General features: G+C 41.4%; 1 protein-coding gene and 1 pseudogene across 1 annotated transcript; both read left to right on the top strand.

Moving 5' to 3' along the window:
* Positions 1–4,148: 4,148 nt before the first annotated feature.
* LOC130140426 (uncharacterized) lies at positions 4,149–14,673 on the top strand (annotated as a pseudogene).
* Positions 14,674–18,154: 3,481 nt separating this feature from the next.
* Positions 18,155–22,382, top strand: LOC115664141 (G-type lectin S-receptor-like serine/threonine-protein kinase RKS1). The gene is made up of 7 exons (XM_030586087.2): positions 18,155–19,578; positions 19,779–19,901; positions 20,310–20,494; positions 20,935–21,145; positions 21,234–21,471; positions 21,675–21,825; positions 21,919–22,382. The coding sequence occupies exons 1-7, from the start codon at positions 18,309–18,311 to the stop codon at positions 22,222–22,224; spliced, it is 2,484 nt and encodes an 827-aa protein (XP_030441947.2). The 5' UTR covers positions 18,155–18,308; the 3' UTR covers positions 22,225–22,382.
* Positions 22,383–27,059: the final 4,677 nt, after the last annotated feature.

The following is a 27,059-nucleotide window of genomic DNA, read 5'->3' as shown; positions in this document are numbered from 1 at the left end:
TAGAGTTTCTTTAGCACCAATTGTAAGAAGGATTATTCTTTTTATGGAGTTTCAATTATGTCCCTACTTTTGTTTTTCTGTTTGTTTGTGGGATTTTCTCCCACCCCTTTATGTCTTTTATCTTTTAAACCGGACAAATATTTACTTGGCTTTATAGAAGTTATTTTACTTATTTAAAATTCTTACATTTTTTTGTTTGAATAGAAAATAAAAAAAAAATTTAACAAAATACGGTCTCAATGCGAATTCGTAAATACACAATGCTAAAACAGGCAAAAGGGCAATTAAAACATAGATTTGAAGTTTTGCCTTGCGATAGATTTGTTATGAGTTCAAGAGGTAAGGATTTATTTTAGGGATAATGATATAGATAGTCTCTAAACTTTGGCCCAATGTGCAATATAGTCCCTGAAATTTTAATATGTTAAATTCGGTCACTGAATTTTGGCTTAATATGCAGTGTCATCCCTGAACTTTTAATTTATTCAATATGATCCCTACACTTTCCGTAAATGTTTAAATTAGTCCATTTATTATATGAAAATATTCAAAACATTAAATATTTTTGTTTTGTGGACTAGATTGAACATGTATAAAAGGTTCAGGAATCACATTGAATAAATTAAAAGTTCATAGACAACATTGCGCATTGGGTTAAAGTTCAATGATCACATTGAATAAATTAAAAATTTGAATACCACATTGCTATATAACCCAAAATTTAATGATCAATCGTGTCATTTACTCTTTATTTTAGTAACCTAAAAAGATAGGATAAAATTGAAAAGAGGACGAAGGACGAGGACGTTTACCGCACCTATAAAGAGTAATTGAAAAGTTAGAAAGATTGGAAGTGAGTAAACAATAAAACAAAGAGGTTTTCATGGGCTATATCAATTCATGGCTTCAATATAATACTCGAGCAGGAAAAGAAAAACATGATACAAGATGCAAAGAAGGTAGAAGACAAGATAAAGGCTGTGAGAAACGACTTTTCCATTCAAACTGCGGGCTCATGCCAGTCAATCGTGCGGACAACGTTCATGCCTTACATAAATAATACTAAGAATCGCTTGGGCTATTGCCTTTAGCTGCAACAAGCCATAGTATAGTGTATTATCCCAGTTTACTCTTTGACCAGGAATTCGTAACACGTGCAGCAGAGGATGCTTTTTCTTTCTTTACGAGGAGTTCTTTCCTTTCTAGAAACTAGAGAATGTCGTAATGGAGTTGTCTTATTAAATTTCAACGTTGGTTTTTTTTTCATGCCAATCACGTAAGGACCTTGGCATCGAGAAGACAAGCTTTCCCACTTTGTCTAGGTCATTAAAATAATTTGGTTATTATGGTGCTATGTCTTCAATACACAAGAAGTGACGACACAGAAGGTCTTTATACTTTTTCTCAATATTCAGTATGGTTCTTGAATTTTTTTTTTGTTTCAATGTGATTTTTGAATTTTCGGAAATTTTCTCAATGTAATCCGTCTGTTAAAACTCGTTATGGTGGCGGTTGTCGTGAAGAATGATGCCATTTGTTTGGACACGTTGGCATCCACATATTGTATGACATGTCGTCTATGTCACACTTCTCTCTCTACAAAAAGAATACTGAACACCAACAAACCTCTCGTGCTTGCCGGTTAGGAGTCGGCACTAGATTGTGCGAGCTCAACCCAACTAGGACCATACCCAGGCACGAACCATTGGGTGGCGGGCTAAATGATCTAGAGGTCCTAATGGACTGGCCTGGGCTCAACATTCTTTTTTATGGTTTCAGGCTTCCAATCGAACATTAAATACATTGTGGGGTCTCCGTCACAAGATTAGTGATCCAGCGACCGTTGAACACCCATTGGTCAGCCGGTGGAAGGGGAAAAAATTTCCCCTCTATAAATCGGCTCCCTCCCGCTCTCATTTTTTACCATTCTTCAATCCTCACTCATATACCATTTTCTCACAATTTGCTCTACAAAATGATTTGTCAATTTCATTTCTCCTGAAAGTGATTTAATCGCATTCTAAATTTTGTAATGGAGGATATTACCACCGGCGATCGGTTTTGATCGTCCCAATCAAGCCGGACTTCACCATGCAATTGTTGTGGGGCTTGTTTAGTGACTTCTGTGACAACAATGTACAATTGTCTTCGGACTTGGTTATTGACTTCTGCAACAACAACATATTCATATCAGCTCTCCCCGCAACAAGCCAAGTTTGATGACCATTAGACCGAACGATCTAATGATTTGAAGGAATTGTAAGGGCAAACGTCGGAAGCTAGTCTGCGCCAAGACACTTCCCCATACGAAACCCTACATACCGGAGATAAACTGCCAAGCAACAGCAGCACCGGCCAAGCGGAGAAGAACGTTTGAGATGTGGAGGACATTTTGGCTCGAGAATAATGCCAATGATTTCAAGAAGGCCATTTGCACATTATTTGACATCGAATTCTCCGGCGAATCGTTCAAGTGGAAGGGCCACTTGAGGAGGTACCAAGCAAGACATGATGCAGAAGTGTCTAGGGCTAGGGGAGCTTTTCAAGTTTAGTGCTGCGTACAAGTAGTCGTTCGAGTTAGGTGAGAGGGGCAATTAGTGGGAGCTTGCATTTATTGTTTTGCCCCCGATCAACCCTTTAGCTTCATTAAAAACCCCATTTGTTCACTATGCTTGATAGCTCTACAGCCTCAGTTTAGGCCCGTTTCACGAACAACCGAAAAAAAAAAAAAAACCACAAGTTGTTGTGCAATAGAGAAAAGGGCGGTGTTGATGCATCTGCTGTCGACAAGTAACTTTTTAAATCTCTTTAACTTCTAAGTTATGGATCAGCCTTTTAAATTACACATACGGTATTGTCACGGGCCAATGGGTCCATGAGTAATGGGAATTACGTCATCGAATTCTAACATTTAAGAAGTTAATATTCTCACATGATTTTTGAAATGTGGCTGCCAAAATAATGAGAGCAGCCAATTGGTTTCACATTTTTTTAGGAAATCTTCCGCATCACCTTATATAATGCCGGCGCGAACACCTCCCTAGTCCAAAGTCTGTACCAACAACTAACTTCTGATTGCGATGGGATTTTCTTCCATGTGAGTGTGTCACTACATTAACTTCATTATGCGTGCAAGATGGTCTCTACAAGTTTTATGATTCCATGGCCATCATACGTGGTAGGTCAAATACAACAGATCATGCATCCTTATCAGGCATTAAGAGTTGGAGGTCCTGTACATGACACGGGGAAGGAAAGCTTAGAAGTTCTCTTTGGACATAAGAATAAGGTGAAATTTAACCTATAAGATGTTGAAGAGGGGATGCGAGATGATGACCATTTGGGGAAAGGTTGTCCCTCAAAATATCCTCTCCCTCTAAATATGAGATTTGAAGCGTCACATTATAAGCCCTTATGCACCATTTGATAAGGTAGCTCCACTTGGTTTTACATAAAATCCATTAGATTTAGATACCTTAGATGGATTTAGGGTGCATTTTACCCATCCATCTAATTATTTTATCTGAAAATTGAAAAGAAATCCTAGAGAATTTCGCAATCTAACGCGTAGTTTTACCAACATATCCTTGATTTTCTTAAAAATTCTTGTAAAAACATTACTTTCCCTAACCACCAAAACATATACAAGCAAATTGATGCATGAACTGATTACAATAGTCTCTCCATTCTTCCACTATTGAGGTTTTTTTTATTTTGGTCAGACTTCCACTATCGAGGTAACTTTATATCATCCACTTGTCCATTTCTCGAGAAAATTGTTCAATCAGTCCTAAACCTATTGCATAAATGCTAATTCTGTTCTAAATTTTCTACATTTATTAATTTAATTCTAAATCTTCGCGGGAAATTCCAATTATAGTCATTCCGGTTAGTTTTCACCATAAAACCGTTTTTGTGGCGGTCCGATCACTCAAGACGAACATATCTTGGTAGGTCGGTATTACTCTACCTCTACAATAATATTAAATGAGGGACGGGGAATGTGATTTTTCCGCGTCATATTCAATGCGGGCAGGTGACCTTTCGAGAGAGAGAAAGAGAGAGAGGGCCTCGCGGACGGCTTTGACGTGGCGGACCTCGCCGTCGTGGAACGACGATGCATTTTCAACACATTTGGCTCCGAGTCGGACTGTTTTAACCGGCCCGTGTTGATTTGGCGGTCTTCCTTCTTGACTTCTGGAAGCAAAGCACGACACGAGTGCACTGCACTGTGTCATTCGTTTTCGACGACGATCCTCTTGCTCTGACAAATTTTCATGTGAACTCGCACGTTCGCCACCTTTGACCGTTCCAAAGCTCAGGTGTTCATGAATGAAAATCTTGTCGTCGGGTGCGACGATTGGATCAACCTCTCTGACCATTCAATGCATCACATCACGAACCGCAATCTCTCTCTATCTCCACCACCACGCCAAAAAAGGCCTTGCGATGCGCTTCCCACTTCGCAATTTTGCAGCTCCACGAAATGCCCACCTCCTCTCTCCATCAAAGCCATGGTGTTTCCCCTGTTTCTGGCTTTCTGTTGCTTTCTTGGATCGTCGCTGGCACAAGCCACGGACACTCTGTCGGCCAACCAGACGCTGCAGGATGGACAAACCTTGGTTTCATCTGGGCAAGTCTTTGAATTTGGCTTCTTTAGTCCTAACAACACGACTGCCAGGTATTTGGGGATTTGGTACAAGAACATACCTCTCGAAGTCGCTTGGGTGGCCAACAGGAACAACCCAATCACCAATTCCTCAGCAGAAGTGGCACTGAACTCGCAAGGGTCGGTGTCTCTCCAAAATGGGTCCACAAATTACTGGTCTGTGACCCCAGTTGGGGCTGTGAATGAGCCGTTCTTGAGGCTCCTGGACAATGGCAACCTCGTTTTGAGTGATGCAAGTGTTTCTGATGATTCGGGGAACTATCTCTGGCAGAGCTTTGACAACATAACTAACACTTTGCTGCCGGAGATGAAACTGGGGTGGAATTTGAGGACCGGTTTGAAGCGGAACATGACTTCGTGGGTCTCGGCAACCGATCCGTCGAGCGGCCTATACACGTTTAGCCTCGAGCCGCCCGATGCTCCACAGTTGATTCTATGGAAAGGGAGCCAGAAGCAGTATCGATGGGGGCCCTGGAATGGAGAGAGGTTCAGTGGGAGTAATGAGCTCAAGGCCAATCCGGTCTTCGATCCGATGTTCAATTCTAGCCCTGAAGAGGTGTATTACACATACACGGTGGTTGATAATTCGACCCTATCGAGATTCGTCGTGACCCCGGAGGGTGCGATTCAATATCTCGCTTGGATGGACAATCAATGGACGAATTTGGTTACTCTACAGAGGGACTATTGTGATAATTATGGCATCTGCGGGCCATATGGAACTTGCTATGATTCCTCTGATGCAAATTGCAGGTGCTTGAAGGGGTTCCGGAAAAACGATTCAAACCCCCTTGATTGGACCGGCGGGTGCTCCCGGACATGGGGTTTGAGTTGTGGAAATGGTGACGGCTTTGTGAAGTACAAGGGTTTGAAGCTGCCAGATAATTCGCGTCTGTTGGGGAATAGGACCTCGAGCCTTGAGGAATGTGAGACGGCATGTTTGAAGAATTGCTCTTGCATGGCATTCACTAGGGTAGATGTCCACGGGAATGGCGGGGATTGTCTTTTGTGGTTTGGGGATTTGGTTGACATGAAGAACTATCCTTCAGGCGGAGATGTGATATATATACGAATGGCACGAGCAGAGATAGGTACTAATCCATCTAGCTCTTAGTGATTTTCACTCGTCATCTCTCGGTAGTTTTAAAGAGGTTTTCAGTTGAATAGCTTCTAAGGAAATCCATGTCCTTGCCTTTTCATTTTCTTCTTCCAAGCCCTTCTTAGTTATGTGAATGTGATGACATAGTTATAGTTGATATTCGCATTGATAAGACTCATAGACGATCACTAGTGTGTTTGTGTCACCATTGAATAGGATTTCTAAGCCCTGGGAGTTTATTAAGAAATGCTTCTTTCTGTATATGCAATCACATAGCATCTCCTAGTTCTACACATTGATATATGTTTGATATTTAGATAAAAGGACGAGTACAAGAAACATTTCTGTATTGAATATTCTGCGATGTAGAGAGCACAGTCGCACAGATAAGAACTATTGCCATCTGGTTACTTAGCTTTCTGTTTGAGTATGACAGCACATGATTAATTTGAAATTTTTTGATGAACAGATGCAATCGCTCGAGCTAAGAGGAGAAGGCGTATAATTACCGTCAGCATCTCTGTATCGATTGTATGTGGAATGCTTATATTAGCATTCATTGGCTGGTATGCTCTCCGAAGAAGGAAAGAGAGGACGAGAGGTAAAGTCATTGTCACAGCATAAAACTATATATTGTAAACAGCATGATTCTCGCTTCTCTCATTTTGAATAAGAAAAGTAAGAAATCGCTGAAAGTATGTTCATGACTCTATATCTTTATATGTTCCTTTCTTGCTTAACATGCTAAAAATATTTCCTTCAAAGAAAGCATACCTGAAAGGCCTATAAATTTATTAACATCCTTAATAAGGGCCTAAGAAAACATTGGTTAGCTTAGCATCACATCCAGTTTAAGTCTGAGAAAACACTATCTCTGATATTTATTTTCGGGTTCCTAATCAGCAAGTTAGAGCGAATAGTAATTACTTCAAGGAGCAAATGATCATCCCTTTGAGGAAATAAATGCTTCCTAAAGTTGCTTTAATTGCTAACTGTTAGCTTTATTTCCCTTTTCTCAGCGAACCAGCAGGATATGCTGGACCTTTTGTCATATTTTTGAGATTGTGGTGCATAATTACGCGTTTGTTTATGCTGATGGCTGATTTATATCCTCTGTCACAGAGGATATGCTGATTTATCGAGATTCAGGAGATGGTGGTCCGGAGGAAGACCTTGAATTACCCCTTCTTGATTTCATTGTGGTTGCTGATGCCACTAGCAATTTCGCTTTCCAAAACAAGGTTGGGCGGGGCGGGTTTGGTGAAGTATACAAGGTACTTTTTTTGGCCAAAGTATACAGGGTAGTTCGAAAGTCGCACTTTCTCGTATTAATTCCATGAAGATTGTTCCACATACAAGAAGATGATTTTATAATTCTTTTCTACTTTGATCGTACTAACATGTAATACGCTATCTGTCAGGGTGTATTACCTACAGGACAAGATGTTGCCGTGAAGAGGCTCTCGCTGACCTCTGGGCAGGGCCTGAAAGAGTTCAAGAACGAGGTCATACTGATTGCCAAACTTCAACACCGGAATCTTGTGAAGCTCTTAGGATGCTGCATTCATGGAGATGAAAGAATGCTAATCTACGAGTACTTGCCGAACAAAAGCTTGGACCACCATCTTTTTGGTGCGACGACCATCACCCCATTTACACTTTTTCAACCTGCTTGAGATTATACAATTTTTCCCTCTATAACTTATCTCAAATTTTGTGAAGATCCAAATAGACGTAAACTTGTGACCTGGAAGACACGCTTCAGCATTATCATGGGGATTGCACGTGGACTTCTCTATCTCCATGAAGACTCCAGGCTGAGAATTATCCACCGAGACCTCAAACCGAGCAACATCTTACTAGACAGTGAGATGAATCCTAAAATCTCAGATTTTGGAATTGCAAAAATATTTAATGGAGAAAATACCAGAGAAATGACCAATAGGATAGTTGGGACATAGTAAGTTATTCTGTTGCTTGTTTCAAGGAATATTTTCGAAGATTTGTGGCTGTACTGATACTCTATTTCCTTCTTACAGCGGTTATATGTCTCCCGAGTATGCAATGAAAGGCCACTTTTCAGTAAAATCAGACATATTTAGTTTTGGCGTACTGTTACTGGAGATTGTAAGCGGCCACAAGAATTGGGGATTTTATCACCCGGACCATGACCTCAATCTCGTGGGACATGTAAGTATTTCCCTGCTTATGCTTTAGCTCGGATTGGATGCTGTCTTCACTTTTTCTATTGCTCTATGATATGTATTAACTTGGTTTTCACGTATATCCAGGCATGGAAACTGTGGACCGAGGGGAATCCACTTGGACTAGTAGATGCCCTGATGGGGGAAGAATTTCTCTTCAAGGAAGTGATGAGGTGCATCCAGGTAGGACTCTTGTGCGTGCAGCAGCGACCCGAAGACCGGCCGACGATGTCATCGGTCGTGCTTATGTTGGGCAGCGAGACTTCTGACATTCCTCAACCTAAGGAACCGGGATTCAGTGCTGAGAGCTTCGCTATGAGCACCGACTCATCCTCAAGTGTCCAAAGACTTCACTTTTCCAATGATATAACCATCACAGCTCCGGAGAGTAGATGAGAAGAATACTCGAGTGATGAGAAGAGTTACAATTGATAAATACGTTTATCCACGAAAAGAATGTAGGGCGCAGATGTGTACAGATACTTCATATTTTTTTCTTTTTTTGTTATAATTTGATGCATAAGATTTGGATGTTCATGCGAAGTGTCACTACTTCTGGGTAAGCTAACAGCTTTGCCTGCCTCATTCCTTCAGCAATGACTCAAAAGATCAGCAACAAGGAGGAGTTCTGAAACTTGATTTGGTATTAAATCCTTTACTTCACTATACGTATAACATGACTATTGGCGAAGCGCGAGCCAAAACAGAAAACAAGACCTGCAACGCGATCCAATTTTCCCATGTCACATGATAGCCTTAAACTGATAACCTAAGTTAATCACTTGAATTTATCGTTCCCCTCGACATCGTGTTATTGTAAGGGTTGGGCTTAAAATAATTAAACCCAAAGGCCCAACTCAGCCCTCAACCCATCGCTGACTATGAGGTTTATATACTCTTTATAGACATGTGTTGTCTCAATCTATTAACTTAAACTTTTGGATTGAACATTATATTATGATATTAAAGCTAGATTGTGCCTTAGTTTATTTTACGTGTTCGTTCACCCAATCCGACCTCCGCGTGAGAGGGAACGTTGAAATATCCCACCTATTAATTAACTTTTTGGGTTTGACTTTTCTAAAACAAAATAAAAAGGGTTAAAATCAAAAAAGCGAATAATTAGACTAATTAATTTTAGGGGGGTCAAAAAAGCCCGGGCCGGCCCGGCCCTAAAATTTGGGGTATTTTGAGGTTGGATCTTAGTCTTCTTCGGGTAAGGCTTTTAGGTATGGATATTATTAAGGTTGGGGTTGGGTCAGGCCCAACCCATTGACACCTCAGGACCACCCACACATCTGCCCCCCTCTCTCTCCCCTTCTCTCTAGTCTCTTTCTCTACGTGACGAAACCCTAGATCTAAGCCAAATGATGGGCGACGCAACCGATCGCCCCCTTCGCTTGCCATAGACTTCAGGGGACTGGTAGCCCTTGCCTCCCTCACCGTTCGCTTCCTTCAACTCCACACTGTACGGTGATGTTGATGTTGGTCCCGATCTGGTGGTTCTCCATTCTCAGCTGAGCGGCCTGGGCCCTCAGATCATCCAGGCGCTTCTGCTTCCTCATCCAGGACCACCGCGTCGACTCGCGGCTCGAGATCAGAGAGGACTTTGCAAGAGAAATAGAGCAGAGGAGGAATTAAAGCCGACCCGGCCCGGGCCAGCCCGACCTGGCCCGGCACATCTCTTTGGAGTGTATACTGAACAGTATCTCGGGTCGGGTCAAGCACGACCCTCTAGGTTACAGGTCGAGCAGGGTATTACGAAAGACTTGACCCGATCCATTGACACCCTAAAATTAGTTATTTGATTTGCTTTTTTCCTAAATTTCTATATTCTGAAGATCTCCCGTGCAACCATCATCACATATTCATATATATAGTCTCTGTTTCTTTGAACCTCCCTTCACAACAATTTCATTTCTTTTTTACCTTGCTCATCTTCCAGCATCGACATAGCAACGGCGTTTCCTGTTTCCTAATCCTTCACGAACTTAATTGTACATACTCAACAGCCAATAACAGTGAGACATATTCAATTCTATTAACTTAGACCTTTGGGAGGGTCTTTCAAAAGTGAAATGAAAAGGATGTTGACTGGCTCATTAGATGGCGTTCCCCCTTGGTTCCCTTCTTTTCAAAGCATGTTCCATTGACTTCTAACTCTAGAAAATACATACAACGGGAGTACCTATCTGTGTGATGATGCATCTCGACCGACGGTTGGCATAAAAAGACTAGAGATGCGCTGGTATTCAAGTAATGCAAGCAAACTATATTGGATATATAAAAGGAGCAACCCGAGAGGAATGAAGAAGAGTCAATCTTGGACGGTTGACGTTGACGTTGACGTCGCCGCTTCATGGCACGTTTTCCAATGGGGCACAGTATTGACCGAAGGATGGTCAGCAATGGCGGTTCCTCTCATCGATTGAAACCTCGACCACATTGAGAAGTTTCTGCTTTGATGGTTATGAAGCAAAAGCCATATCTCTGCTTTCTTGCCTGAAACATAAACACGCTGCATCCCCCATGTAGGTACAACATGAGCACTCAAACAGTGTCATTGCACACCCTGGTTTTATTTCTTCTGCTTCATTTGATTGATTCTTTGGACACCCTCGCCCCAAACGATACCGTGAAAGATGGTGATGTCTTAATCTCCCAAGGAAGAAAATTGCTCTCGGTTTCTTCAGCCCAGGTAATTCAAGCTTGCGTTACGTGGGGATTTGGTACTATGGACAACCGGAGCGAACCGTCGTTTGGGTTGCTAACAGAGAGAATCCCGTGAATAGCACTTCAGGGGTTCTTGCATTTGATCACTATGGAAACTTAGTGATCAATGAAAACAATGGGAGCTTCCCCATTTCGTCAACCAATGTTTCGTCCATGACTTTAAATAATTCTTCCACTGCTCAGCTTTTGGATTCAGGTAATCTGGTTTTGAAACATGATTTGAGCAAAGTGGTTATTTGGCAGAGCTTTGATTATCCCACAGATACGTATCTTCCATCCATGAAGCTTGGGTTGGACCGGAGAACCGGTTTGAACCGATTCGTGACATCTTGGAAATCCAAAGACGATCCAGCACCGGGCAGTTATTCATACGGGTTTGAACCAACAGGGTTCCCACAGTTGTTCCTTTACAAGGATCGAGCTCCATATTGGCGGGGCGGAGCAATAATTGAGAAGCCGCAGGGTGATGTTCCTGAGATGGCTAATGATTTTGTCTATAATATCACAATTACGATTAATGCAATGGAGGTTTCTCTAATGTATGGTGTCGCCAATGCATCAGTTCTCTCTAGATATGTGGTGGACGAGTCAGGGTACCTTAAACACTTCATATGGCACGATGAAGAGCAGCGGTGGACTGAGTTTTCTTCCCATCCAAAGGAGCAGTGTGACTACTTCAGCAAGTGTGGGCCTAATGGCAACTGTGGTGCAAACAATGCAGACCAGTTCGACTGCACATGCCTGCCCGGCTTTGAGCCCAAGTCTCCCGGCAATTGGTACCTAAGGGATGGATCAGGCGGGTGCAAGAGGAGGCAAAACGTATCACTGTGTCGAAGTGGGGAAGGTTTCGTGAAGGTGAAACGGGTGAAGTTGCCGGACACTTCAACAGCACATGTCGACATGGGCCTGAGCTTGAAGGAGTGTGAGCAGGAATGCTTGAGGGATTGCAATTGCACAGCTTATTCGAGTGCAAATGAAACTATGGGGGAATTTGGATGCCTCAAATGGTATGGAGATTTAGTCGATACAAGAGAATTTTCAGACATGGGTCAAGACTTATATGTGCGGGTGGATGCAATTGACTTAGGTACTCATTGCTGATATCTACTTCAAATACTTTTGCTGCTGTTCTGGGGTTGTAATTGTTGTCCCAATCTCTACTTCTCATCTTAACGAAACTGTTTGCTTCTGATAGTTCATCTTATAAACTGCACTTGTTGCATTAATTTCCATAATATCTGCTCATTCAATGTCATTGGCACGCTTCTCATGCCTTATTTTTACAGCTCGCTATCGGAAAAGGAGTACTCTTGTCAAGAAGGTAATGGTGGTAATAATATCGGTAACTGCACTAGTGTTGCTGCTCTTAGGCTCCCTTATGTACTGCCTTATGTCGAAGAGGAAAAGAGGTGGGTGATCAGCCTTGATAGAAGCTTTTTCTGCCATATTTATTACTGTCTGTTTTACAAGTAGGCATTTATTTCGATCTTCAGGGTTAAGAAATCGATTAAATTTAAACTGGAGCTAATCTAGCCAGGATTTTAGGCTAAAGCGTGGTTGATTTCAATACCGCAAACCTCGACCAATAAAGCTGCACAGACGCAGATAGATGGAGAATGCTGTATGACGTTTCATCTTGAAATTGAGCCTATGTGAATCGATCTTATGGAACAAGCGATAAGGTCATTGTTGGAGGAACAATTTGTATTGTTCCTTCCTGTACAGAAAATTTCCCAAATTGGCCAGAACAGCCAAAAAAGAAGCATTACACAATTGCTTTCATTGTCTTTCTTAAGCATTTTATTCCACTGTATGACAGCAGATGGAAGAGGGCGCAATCCTCTTGTTAGTGGTACCACAAGCTTAGCATATTTCAACGATCTTCCAGGTCTCAAAGACCTCAACAGCGAAGGTGGACGAAAAAAAGATCTACCACTCTTTGATTTTGAAACTGTAGCTGCAGCCACAAGTAATTTTTCCTCAGTCAATGAGCTCGGCCAAGGTGGTTTTGGATCTGTATATAAGGTAATTAATCTCCCGACGCGACTGAATCTAAATGGTTATTGAATATTAACTATATTTAGTCTACCAAATTCATTCGTCTGTTGGTTATGGGGATTGATGTCCTCGAATAAAATTGTCAGAAATGAGCCATTTTTATCGTAAAGGACCTTTTTCTGCTTTGAAATTGTTGAAAACTAAATCCATGGAGGTGTCTCTGTAGCGATTCTGATCTTCCAGTCATCACAAACCCAGGAAGTGACTGACAAAAGATGAGGGAGAAGTAGAGAACAGCACAAGTCTATGTCGCTTCTCTAATTTTCTAGATCATACAACTTGTAATGAGTGTAATTGACACATCCTCCTGGCAAGTTTAACTACCTAATAAATCTTAAAATCTACTCATAATAGCTTTCAAGCGACCGGCTTCATCTCTCTCAGGTTTCAATACTTATTCTTGTGATGTGTTCATTTTCACAGGGTGTGATGAATCACGGAATAGAAATAGCAGTTAAAAGACTCTCAAAATATTCTGGACAAGGAAATGAAGAGTTCAAGAATGAAGTCAGATTGATTGCCAAACTCCAACACCGGAATCTGGTGAAAATCTTGGGTTGCTGCATTCAAGAAGACGAGAAACTGTTAATCTATGAGTATTTGCCCAATAAAAGCTTGGACTCATTCCTCTTTGGTAAGTCCTCTCTTCTGATGGTCAGAATTTCAGTTCTAGAGAGAGTATTATGGATAATAACTTGAGGAAATCCCCAAATTGGATCCAGATGATACAAAGAGATCACTTCTGGATTGGGGAAAAAGGTTTGAAATCGCGTATGGGGTAGCTCGAGGACTCATGTATTTACACCAGGATTCGACAGTGAGGATAATCCACAGAGATTTGAAAGCTAGCAATGTCTTACTAGATGTTGCATTGAACCCCAAGATTTCAGATTTTGGGATTGCTAGGATATGTGGAGGAGACCAAATTGAAGGAAAAACGAAGCGTGTGATCGGGACATAGTAAGTGTTTTTTTTGAACATTAAATTCTGCTTCACTTGATTAGATAGCGAGAAATTAGAACAAAGAAAATGAAAATGGTTCCAACTATTTGCTTTCATACTAACGTTTCAACCTTTAGTTATCTCCACTAAAATTCCACAAGGAAGTTTATATAGTGAATACGATGTTGATTACTTCTATCCTTTTTGGCTTCTGTAGTGGGTACATGGCACCAGAGTATGCTCTCCAAGGCTGGTTTTCAATAAAATCAGATGTCTACAGTTATGGAGTTTTATTGCTAGAGATCATTACAGGCCAAAAAAATAATGGGTGCTATCATAATAACCCCTTTTGCAATGTAATTGGCCATGTAAGTAAGAAAGTGTCATATTATTCAATGCAATGCACAATTTGACCAACCTCTACATTCACATTATGACAATCCAGGGTGCTTGGTATGTGTTCTTCCCAGGTATGGGAGCTGTGGAAAGAAGGAAAATGCATGGACATTGTTGACAAATCAATGGACAAGACATATTCTGATGAAATGGTATTGAGGTGCATTCAAATCGGCCTTTTGTGTGTGCAAAGATATGCATCGGATAGACCAACTATGTCCACGGTGGTTTTCATGTTGGGGAACGCTGATGTATTACTTCCATCCCCGAAACAGCCAGCATTCATCGACGACAGTGCCTACAATGGAGATAATCAGTCGACATGTAACAGAACATATTCTGTGAACGGAGTTACAACTACTGTTGTTGAAGCTCGCTAGTCGCATGCCCTCGCAAGGGAACTGCGTAATCTACTGAAGTTGAGAAATGAGATGCTGTATCGGTAGAAAGATGACACCTAAAGGCTAATCATGTCATATGTGAGCTAACTTCTTGTTCTTGTGCTTATGAGAAAAGTTTATAAGCAGATTAAATACAATAGACTTCTGCTGAAATTTTCCTTGATTTAATAATTGGGCACATTCTGTCTCATAAACAGCGACTTCTACATGTTGCTGCAGCATTTTCTTTCTCCCACAATCAACTAATTTTTGCCGATCTCATTTTATTTTGGCATGAAGCTATCGGATTGCATCTTGAGATATAAAAAATATCATCTACCTTTTCTTTATTTACCTTATTTTTGCATTACAAGTTCACAATAGAGACCTTGCTAGACAGGAATCCTTTAGTTCACCCACAAACTTGAACATGGAAATGAATGAATTAAGAGCGAAGGGTGAAACTGAAACTGACTCTAGGCAAAGGGTCTTCTAGTAAGATACATTTTAGCTCTTTCATTCACTTCTTTGGTTAACAGCTCTTAATGTCACCATAACAAATATAAGTAAATCAATCGTGTTCCTAAATGACACTATAGTTGGTTGACCTTATTCTGTCTGGACCGTAGAGTGTTCCTTCATCTAACTGATTAATCATAAAAGAAAATTTATCATTAGTCTACTAATTTCCAGGTGAATCTGTTATGTCGATTCGTGCTGATATCCTAACAAGGATTGATGATAACAAAAAGACAATCTCTTTCTTTAAGCCTCTTATTTAGCAGAATTGTTTTCTTTTTTTTTTTCCAATTTCTTCCAGCATACTTTCATGAAAATCCCCAGTTTTCCATGTCCCAACAACCTTCCTTTTGGTAAAACTTATCTGCATACAGTAATACAGTATGCCTTTGGTGATGGAAAGAAGACATTTTTATGGCTGGATCCATTGCATCCTTTAGGACCTCTTGTGAATACTTTTCTTACAGAATTATGTATGATGTTGGACTTCCTTTTGAAGCAAAAGATGCTGATGTCATTGACAACAGAGCGCGACACTTGCCTGCTGCAAGGTCTGAAGAACTGGTGCAAATTTGGTAACATGTTTCCTAACATAAAGTTGACAGATAGGGTCAAATTACGCCGTCAATTTGACCCCTAATTTTCTAAAACAAATTCATGAGTGGGTTATGAGCGAGACTTTAGGTGTCAACAAAGTGATTAATGAATAAAATAAAGCGGTCACATTTTAATGAAAGATGGAGGAACATATATCTTTGATAATAAAGAAAACATATATTCCTTTTCACCGTAAGAAATACATCTTTAGGTAAATAACTATTCAAAGGAATAATGAATAAAATCCGCAGAAGATTCATTAGTTCGCCAATTAAGGAACTAGAACATACGGACAATATAAATTTTTTTTAACATAGAAACAAAAAATGTTAGTGACTAATGAAAAAATTATGTTATTAATCCATTCAATGGAAAGCGTAAAAAAGTGATCAGTTAGTCATTTACTTATTTTAAATGGATTAGTGTTATATAGAAAGTGGTCACTTGGTAAAACTACAAAGGTGATGACAAAATAAGCTTGCCTGAACACTTATTCAATAATGCGGAATTTATAAACTTAATCAATAATGCTAAATTTATAAATTTACTCAACACTTATTCCCTTTTTCACTTAAGAACATAATGCTGACTTTATAAACTCATTAAAAAAGTGATTAGTCAACAAAATATTTACACAGTATAATTTCTATTAAAAAACGTAGAAACAAAAAATGTAAGTTTTCTCATTTTTAGACGTGGGAAAAGCAATTAGTTAATTACTACAAAATGAATAATCATTCCACTTATCTACAATTTAAAATGGATTCACTTAGTATGTCAACAGTTCATTAGAGAAAAGTACAAACTAATGACATAAAAAATTTCGGGATTACTTATTCAATAAAATGGTGCAAAATAGAAACTGTTAAAAAAAGTGACTAGTTAGTGATTTGACAAAATAAAACAGACCCACAAAAAATATAAGCTGATGGGAACTAAGAACATAAAGGATGGAGAAACATATATTGATTTTTCATTTCTAGATGTGGAAAAATATAAGCGGTCTACTGGGATTCTTTCATCTGGGACTGTCATATTGCACCGCGCCACGGTTTTTTGATGTGGTTGATGGCCCTTAATAGGCTTCCCACGCAGGTCTTCCTACTGAACTATCATAGAATATCTGAAGGTTTATGCGCCTTTTGCCACCTTAGACCAGACTCGGTCAATCATTTATTCTTTGGGTGCATTGCTACGGGATCCCTAGCGCAATATTGGGCTACTAATTGTCACCTTTCTTGACGTAATGGGTCCTGGCAACAGAATCTCCGATGGGGTGTTCGTTTCATTGGTGGAGATAGCTTTCATCAACGTATCTCTCGGTTTGCTCTTGTGGCATTGTGCCACCTCATCTAGATTGAACGGAATAATATTCTCTTCAGGAATGGCACCCATTTTATGCCTGCTCTCCGCAACGATCTTGCCAAGGTAGTTAGAGACAAAGGCCTTTCTCTCAAAGCGGTCCAAGACAATCCTCGGAATAAAAGGATTCAAGCTAGTTGGGGCATATTTGACTCCATTTTTAGCTGACCTCCTCTTGGAGTATATGTGTTTGTCTTCTGTTGGCTGCCTGTTAGCCTTCCTTTTATTGCACTTCTTGTGCTTTCTGTATTAGCCGCAACACCTTTGTACTGGTCGGGACACTCTCTGTCTCCTCAGGTACGAGGTTTTTGTGTTCGGCCTCCTTTGCTGTAAGTTGCGCGTTGAAAAGTTATATACTACTTACTTTACGAAAAAAAAAAAATTATACATGTAAAGAACACAAGTGATTGAAAGATGATCCCAAAGATGGCAGGTTTAGTTTGTGGTGGTTTACGGCTTCTTCGTTGGTGATGCTGTGCCCATGTTTCCTTCCATATTGGTGAAGTTCAAGTAAACACAACATTAAAGACGCTTCAATCGCCTTCCATAGTCAGTCCAATGGTGTAAATTGCCGAATTGAAGGGGAGTTGCAAGGGCATTCCAATGGTGCCAACTCCATGAGCAATAATGTTCAATTGACTTGGACTTTTGGGTTCGGAAAAGCAAACATCAAGTTCCTACGACGTCATAATCTCATGTATTTACACTCATTCGGTAGTCATAACTTTTTTTTTTCGATTACTTGAAATACTTAATATAACTTTTCAATCAATTACTTGAAATGTCATAACTTTTTAAAAACGTTCCCCACAAGTGCTATACCAAGTCAGATTTCTAGCACTTGAGTGAACGTTTTTAAAAGGTTTTGGCACTTAAGTGATCAATCGAAAATTATGGCACTCAAACGAACATTTATTAGAAATTATGATATTTGTGGTGTCCTTATCCTGACTTTGGGGCGGGTTTTTCCAAAAGTAGAAGGTAGAGGATGTGACTGGCCAAGTAAATGAAGACTCTACCCAACCTGTGTGAATTTGCGTCTGTCCAGGAATGAAGCATCTCAATCATCGGCAGGCAAAAAGAAATAAATAAATAATGAATAAAGGAGCACCTAGAGAGGGAAGAAGAAGAGTCAAGCATGGAAAGGTGATGTCAAAGTCGCCGCTTCACGGTACAGTTTGAATATTGAATTTTCAATGGATAAGGATGGTAAAAAATGGGTGGTTCCTCTCATCAATTGAAACCACGACTACATCGAAGTTTCTGTTTTTTTGGTTTTAAGCAAAAGCCATATATCTCTGCTTTCTTGCCTGAAACATAAGCACCCTGCATCCCCGTCTAAGTACAACATGAACACTCCAACAGTGTCATTACACGTCCTGTTTTTATTTCTTCTGCTGCATTTGATTAATTCTTTGGACACCCTTGCCCCAAACGATACCGTGAAAGATGGTGATGTCTTGATCTCCCAAGCAAGAAAATTCGCTCTCGGTTTCTTCAGCCCAGGTAATTCAAGCTTGCATTACGTGGGGATTTGGTACTATGGACAACCGGAGCAAACCATCGTTTGGGTTGCTAACAGAGAAAATCCCGTGAACGATACTTCAGGAGTTCTTTCATTTGATCGTCATGGAAACTTAGTGATCCGTGAAAACAATGGGAGCTTTCCCATTTGGTCAACCAATGTTTCCTCCACTAATTTAAGTGATTCTAATACTGCTCAGCTTTTGGATTCAGGTAATCTGGTTTTGAAACATGATTTGAGCAAAGTGGTTATTTGGCAGAGCTTTGATTATCCCACAGATACCTTTCTTCCATCCATGAAGCTTGGGTTGGACCGGAGAACTGGTTTGAACTGGTTCCTGACATCTTGGAAGTCTGAAGATGATCCAGCCCCGGGCAGTTATTCATTCAAGTTTGAACCAACAGGGTACCCACAGTCGTTCCTTTACAAGGATCGAACTCGATATTGGCGGGGCGGACCAATAATTGAGAATCCTCATGGTGCTGATCCCTCGATGCCTAAAGATTTCAACTATACCGTCACAAATGTGAGGAACACGACGGAGGTTTCTACGATGTATGGCACATCGATTATCTCTAGGTATGTGGTGCAGGAGTCAGGGTCGATTAAATACTTCGTATGGCATGACGAAGAGCAGAAGTGGAGCGAGTTTGCTTACTATCCAAAGGAGCAGTGTGACTACTACAGGAATTGCGGGCCTAATGGTAACTGTGGTGCAAACACTGCTGATCAGTTAGACTGCACATGCCTGCCCGGCTTTGAGCCCACGTCCCTGGGCAAATGGCACCTAAAGGACGCATCAGACGGGTGCAAGAGGAGGCAAGGTGCATCAGTGTGTCGAAGTGGGGAAGGTTTCGTGAAGGTGCAACAGGTGAAGTTGCCGGACACTTCAACAGCACATGTCAACATGAGCCTGAGCTTGAAAGAGTGTGAGCAGGAATGCTTGAGGGACTGCAATTGCACAGCTTATTCGAGTGCAAGTAAAAGTATGGGGGAATATGGATGTCTCAAATGGTTTGGAGATTTAGAGGATACAAGATCATTTTCAAACTTTGGTGAAGATTTATATGTGCGGGTCGATGCAATTGACTTAGGTACTCTATGCTAATATTAGTCCAGCTACTTTTGCTGCTGTTGTGGGTCGTAATTATTGTCCCAGTTTGTCCAGACCTCTTGTCTTGACAAAACTGTTTGCTTCTGATGGTTCATTTTATAAACTGCACTTGTTGCATTCATTTCCATAACATTTGCGCGTTCCATGTCATTGGCACACTTCTTGTGCCTTCTTTTACAGCTCGCCATAGGAAAAGGAGTATGCTTGTCAAGAAGGCGGTGGTGGCAACGGTATTGGTATCTGCACTGGTGTTGCTGCTCTTGGGCTCCCTTATGTACTGCCTTCTGTTGAAGAGGAAAAGAGGTCTGGTGATCTAGCCTTGATAGAAGCTTTTTCTGCCATATACATAACTCAGTCTGTTTTACAAGTAGGCTTTTACTTCAATGTTCAGGTCTAAGATATCAATTAAATCTAAACTAAAGCTAATGATGTTAGGCTAATGGGTGGATGATTTCTATACTGAAAACCTTGATCAACAAAGCTGCACAGACAATGCTTGCCAGTCAGATAATGCAGTATTGTGATTGAACTTGAAATCGAGCATATGTGAGTTCATCTTAACGAACGAGTGATAAGGTCATGGTTGAAGGGAAAATTTATATGGTTCCTCGACATAAAGTTCCCCAAATTGGACGAATGGCAAACAAAGAAGCATTACAGAATTGCTTTCATTTTCTTTCTTAAGCATTTTATTCGACTGTCTGACAGCAGATAGAAGAGGGCTTACCCCAAGCTCAACATATTTGGACGCACTTCCAGGTCGGAAAGACCTCGACAGCAAAGGGAGACGAAAAACAGATATACCAGTCTTTGATTTTGGAATTGTAGCTGCAGCCACAAGCAATTTTTCCTCTGTCAATGAGCTCGGCCAAGGCGGTTTTGGATCTGTATATAAGGTAATTAATCTCCCTATTCAAGCGAATTTAAAATGGTTATTGGATATTAAATATGCGTCTTCTACCAACTTCACATGTCTGTCGCTTATGAGGATTGATGTCCTCGAATAAAATGCTCGAAAGCGAGCGAGTTTATTGTAAAGGACCTTTTTCTATTTTGAAAAAATAGAGCTGTGTCCTGTGGCGACTCTACTCTACCCGTCATCACAAATCCAGGCAGTGACTAACAAATGACGAAGGAGAAGAAGTAGAGAACAGCACAAGTCATGTTGCTTCTTTATTTTTCTAGGTCACACCGCATGTAATGAGTGTTACCAACACATTCTCCCAGAAAGTTTAACTACCTAATATATCTTAAAATGTACTCATAACATCTTTTGAGCCATCGGCTTCATCTGATAGGTCTAAATAATAATTCTTGTGATGAATTCATTTCATAGGGTGTGATGAATAACGGAACAGAAATAGCGGTTAAAAGACTCTCGAAACATTCTGGACAAGGAAATGAAGAGTTCAAGAACGAAGTCAGATTGATTGCCAAACTCCAACACCGGAATCTGGTGAAAATCTTAGGTTGCTGCATTCAGGAAGACGAAAAACTGTTAATTTATGAGTATTTACCCAATAAAAGCTTGGATTTATTACTTTTCGGTAAGTCCTCTTTTCCAGTGGCGAGAATTTTGGTTCTACAACTAGTATTATAGATAATAACTCGTGGTAATCCCCAAATTTGGTCCAGATGAAACAAAGAGATCACTTCTGGATTGGGGAAAAAGGTATGAAATCGCATATGGGGTAGCTCGGGGACTCATGTATCTACATCAGGATTCGACCTTGAGGATAATCCACAGAGATTTGAAAGTTAGCAATGTCTTACTAGATGTTGCATTGAACCCCAAGATTTCAGATTTTGGGTTAGCGAGGATATGTGGAGGAGACCAAATTGAAGGAAAAACGAGGCGTGTGGTCGGGACATAGTAAGTGTTTTTTGTTGAGCATTAATTTCTGCTTCACTTGATTAAACAATGAGAAATTAGAACAAAGAAAAAGAACTCAGACCAACCATTTTCTTTCTTTCATACTAAAGTGTCGACCTTTTGTTTTGTCCCCCAAATTTCAACAAGGAAGTTTATGTGGTGAATGAGATGTTGATTACTTCTCTCGTTTTTGGCTTCTGTAGTGGGTACATGGCACCAGAATACGCTCTACAAGGCCGGTTTTCTATAAAATCAGATGTGTACAGTTATGGAGTTTTGTTGTTAGAGATCGTTACAGGCCAAAGGAATAGTGGGTGCTATCATATGAACCCCTTTTGCAATTTAATTGGCCATGTAAGTATGAAACTCTTGCATAATTCAACGCTATGGACAATTTGACCAGTCGCATTGTCACAATCCGAAGTGTTTGGTATGTGTTATTTCCAGGTATGGGAGCTGTGGAAAGGAGGAAAATGCATGGACATTGTCGACAAATCAATTGACAAGACATATTATGAGGAAAAGGTATCGAGGTGCATTCAAATCGGTCTTTTGTGCGTGCAAAGATTTGCATCGGATAGACCAACTATGTCCACAGTGGTTTTCATGTTGGGGAACGCTGATGTGTTACTTCCATCCCCGAAACGGCCCGCGTTCATCGACGAGAGCGCCCACAATGGAGATATTCAGTCGACATGTAACAGAACATGTTCTGTTAATGGAGTTACAATTACTGCTGTTGAAGCTCGCTAGTCACATGCCACCTCAAGTGAACTGCGTAATCTACTCAGCTTGGGAAATTGAGATACTCCCTGTATAGCTAGATAGATGGAACCTAAAGCCTAATCGTGTCGTATATGAGCTAACTTGTAGCTCTTGTGCTTATGAGATAAGTTGATATGTAGATTGGATACAATATACTACTCTTTAAAATTTCCTTGATTTATTGATTGAGCTCAATCTGTCTCTTAAACAGAGATTTGTACATGTAAATTGCTGTTGCCGCAGCATTCTCTTTCTTTTGCAATCATCTAATTGTTGTCCTAACTCATCTTATGTTGCAGGAAGTTATCAAATTGCATGTAGAGATGAAAAAGAAGCCCTTTTATCTTTTCCTTTTTCACGTTTTTTTTGCAATAAAAGTTCATAATAGAGACCTTGCTCTCAAGAGGACAGGGATCATTACTTCACCCGCAGACTTGAACGTGGAAAATTAATGAATTAAGAGCGAAGGGCGACACTGAAACTGACTCTAGGCAATGGGTCTTCTAGAATCATACGTTTTACCTCTTTTCAGTCACTTCTTTGGTTAATAATTCTTAATGCCACACCCCCTACTCTACAACTACAGAGGCAATGACACGGCTGTCCTTCCATCGGAAGGACGCAACCTTAAACATAATCATCATCAATGTGTTATCAATATATATACATCCATGTCACGCCCCGTACCCCACGAAGCGCGAGCATCCCACCTTCGGTCGTTTGACTGCGACGTCCTAGGAAGCATCGCCGACCCACACCCATACAGAGATCAAACACAAGCGGAAGCATAAAATAAACAAACCCAGATAACTACGATATGAGCCAAGGATAGCCATACATCAAACGCCATCATAGAAAATAATTACACATTTATATTACTATTAAAAATCCTTTGTACAATATTTACAAGTACAAATAAAAAGGCACACATGATCAGTAACCACTTGGTCAAAAGGGATAAGTGGCTAGGGAGGTCAGGCTAAAACTCAGGGGGAGGGCTACAGTCCAAAAAGTAACGGTCCCCACTACTAACTAAGGACATTGGGTGACCCTAAGGTTCCCAATCAGGATCGGATGACTCGGAAGAATTCTCTGACAACTCCTTGGAGGCGTCCTCACTAGACTCTGACTCCTCCTCTTCCATCGCCTGGGCTCGCTCATCCTCGGAGTCCGTCTCCAACTCCGGGTCAAGGTAAAGCTCGAACCCCTCCTCATCTGATCCCAGCTCTGTCACCTCTCCGTCCTCCTCTACGTCCTGCTCCATGGCCTTGGGTTCATCCTCCTCCTCATCCATCGGCTCGGGGTCCTCCGCTAGTACATCAGGCTCCTCATTCACCTCCTCCTCCTGCATCATCCACTCCGGGTGTAACCTCAGGGTCGATCACCTCACCATCAGCTATAATTGGCTGCATCAACCCAACATCATCGACTGGGATATCAAAGGTCCTGAGTGGCTCTCCCACATTTTCATCGGCATCCCGGTGGCACCATGCCACGTACTCCTGCTTCTGGTAAAAATACTCGCCTATCTCCACATATACTACTGATCGATACCTCACGAAAGCCTCCCCATTACCTGAGGGGTAGGTACTGGTATACTGCCGAATCTGTACAGGGATCCCAAAAAGAGTCGGTGGTCTCTCCATCCTCACGGTTGGGGGTCTGAAAAGTTTCGGTTTACACAACCGTGAGACGAATCTCAATGTGTTCAACCCCTAAACCTAGGCTAGGCTAGCATGCAATCTCCTGACCGGAAACAAACATTTAAATCACATTACAACAATAATCAAACCATTCTCTGACCCTGCAGGTTAGACAGATCAACATATAATAGTCACGGCACATACGTGGCACACATTATCACACGTACGCCAATCACCTGCTCATGCATCGAGTCTCACACACTCGCATGCCAGTCCATGCATATTCATACATGCAAATGTCGTCGACAGGTCACGTGCATTTTCCGGCCCACTGGCCCACACTGGCAATCGCCCAATTTATTATTTATTACGACGACTCGAGTCAACAACATTCACGGCCCGGTGCGTCTAGCCTGCTTCAAAGTGCATGAGGCGCAGCAACCGATCTGGCCCAGTGTGTCTAGCCTGCTTCAAAGTGCATGAGGCGCAACACTGATCTCCTTACGAACCAGAGCCTGCTTCAAAGTGCATGAGGATGGTCGTCTTCCGGACGTATCGGGCATCGTCCTGCTTCAAAGTGCATGAGGACGGTATCTATCCGAAAGTTACGACCCGAAGGTCTTTAGGTGATCACACAACTCATTATTATCCGAACCCAGCGTATGACGCTTCAGGGTATTCTAGGTGATCACACACTCATGGCAGGCACGCATTCTCGCACAATTTCCCTACATGCCTCACACTAGGCATACATAATGCGTGTCCATGTTATGCAATGCAATGCACCATGAGCACCAATGAAATTCAAACACTCAATATCACAACACGTGCTCAATTGGCCCAATTAGTACCGTGTGGCCCAATGTGCGATTCATAATTCAATAATTAATTGCAAGCCAAACAGTAGCCAGTCGCACTCCACAAAAATCAGCCACACCACATGCGACATAGCAGTACTCAATAAATCACAATTAAGCACGAATTACATACAATCAGTCAACCCGGACATACCTGGCAATTCCACCAATGGGCTCCTAAATTGGCCAATCAATCCAATTATTCTTCCCAATAAATTTTCATTGATCCACTACATTTTTCCCGATAATAATTCCTACCAATCGATACACTAATTCCTCTCAGCATATACTAGTATTCCTAAACCAGTCCAGAAAAATGCACTATCAGTCCTAATCCGGGTTTAGGAATTTTACTCACTTAATCCAAGGTCACGACGATGGGGAACGGCAGCCGATCACTGGTGAACAGTGAAACCGGCGGCGGAATTCCCGGCGACGGCGTACGGACGGTGTGAACAGTGATCGTACGGATGCGGTGAATGAAACAGCACGACCGCATGCACACCGTTACGGGGACAAAAAGCGGTTGGCGTCGTACAGCGTGGCTGGACGGCTGGGTAGCGACGGAACGGCGATCCGAGCTCTGGCGAAGCTCCGGCGGCCCTATTTGCCGGACGGGAAAGAGAGAAAAAGAGGAGGAAAGAGAGAGAAATAGATAGAGAAAGGGGCCGGACAAGGGTGAGGCTGAGTGTCACGCCCCGTACCCCACGAAGCATGAGCATCCCGCTTATAGGTCGAAATAGTAGTGCGACGCTCCCAGGACACGTCGCCGACCCAAAACCCAACACAGAGATCAAGCCACAAGCGAAAGCACGATATATAAATAAATATATATCACCCAGACAAAATAAACACGAGCCAAGGATAGCCGCACCGAGTGATCAGCAAATAAAAACAACTATACTCTTTTATAAACATATAGAAGCTTATACAAAATCCATTTACAAAGAGCCAAAATCAAAAACGAGTCGCGGCCAAGACGAACAAAAAGGATCAGTGGCCGGGGTACTAAACTGAGCTAAGATGGGCTTCAGTCAAAAAGATATAGCCCATGCTAAAGTATAATACCTAATGTACATATTTCCGTCCCCCACTAGGTGTACAGACATCGTCTTCTCAATGAAGTGGGGAATCCCAAAACGCACGAGCGGCTTCGCCATCTTTACTACCGGGGGTCTGAAATATCAATTTTCCAACAACCGTGAGATAAAACTCAGCAAGTACAAAACCCCGAATCCTAAACTAGGCTAAAGTGCACCTCCAGACAGGTAAATCGACACAATAAATTCATGAACCAGTAAATCACTATAAATTCGCCTGGGCTCACAGCCCAATTCGTTATCTCAGCCCTGCAAGTTAGGCATTTGAATTCAATATGAATCATGCACAATTATAACGACTCGAAGGCCCACAATTTGATAAAACGACCCGTAAGCCCGACTCGAAGGCCACAATTGAATATAGCGACCCGTAAGCCCGACCCGAAGGCCACAATTGAATATAACGACCCGTAGGCCCGACCCGAAGGCCACAATTGAATATAATGACCCGTAGGCCCGACCCTAAGGCCATAATTGATAAAACGACCCGTAGGCCCAAATTTGAATCACTTCAAACATGTACATCAATGCGCCCAATTCTAATCAATCAACATCATGATATATGAATTATAAGCGAAGGCACTCAAGATCAATTTCCAACACCAATATGCCAAACACCCTCATTCTCGATCTAGATGCATTCAATGCACCCTCGGCACATTCAATTTATTTCCATTCTAACCCAAACAATTCAACATTGATTCCGCACATTTATTACAAATCAATTTAATGCGTCTAAGGCCCGCCTTGGGCAAATTGATCTCGATCTCCGCTCTCACCATCTAGGGGTCTTCCAATAGGGTTTAGACAAGTCCCAACTCAACCCCTAAATTGGCAAAATTCCCGCATTAATCCATCATCCATTAAATACTCAACTTGGACAAATTAAGGCATTTTCGGTACTGAATGAACAGTACCAGTGCAGATTATGCCTTAGGCACTAAATCACACTTAAACAATCTCATTAGGGCCTAATCACATACCCTAACCATCCAGCCACCAAACACACTTAATTAAGCCTTGTCTAAGCCTAATTAGCCTCTCAAATGCTGAATTCAAGACCTTAATCCATGAACCCACTTAATGCACAACTTAAGCCATTTTATTGCAAATTCGGTATCGGTGAACAAGATGCAGTCAAGAGACTAATTAGGCCCTAATTCACCTCTAAACCATATCATTAAGCACTAGTTAGGTCCCCTAATCACCCCACACAACATTAA

The sequence above is a fragment of the Syzygium oleosum genome, unplaced genomic scaffold (genome assembly GCF_021117445.2).
Source record: "Syzygium oleosum isolate NSW1041296 unplaced genomic scaffold, Sole_v2.1 Sole_v2.18, whole genome shotgun sequence".
Taxonomy (NCBI): Eukaryota; Viridiplantae; Streptophyta; class Magnoliopsida; order Myrtales; family Myrtaceae; genus Syzygium; species Syzygium oleosum.
Note: the sequence above shows the minus strand (reverse complement) of the source record. Positions and strands in the feature narration are given on the sequence as shown.

Excerpts from the sequence above, each read along its gene's own strand:
- LOC115664141 (XM_030586087.2), top strand. The coding sequence starts at position 18,309 with ATGAACACTCCAACAGTGTCATTACACGTCCTGTTTTTATTTCTTCTG. Across the intron at positions 20,495-20,934 it reads GTTTTGGATCTGTATATAAG|GGTGTGATGAATAACGGAAC; the intron begins GTAATTAATCTC and ends TTCATTTCATAG. Across the intron at positions 21,826-21,918 it reads TTTGCAATTTAATTGGCCAT|GTATGGGAGCTGTGGAAAGG; the intron begins GTAAGTATGAAA and ends TGTTATTTCCAG.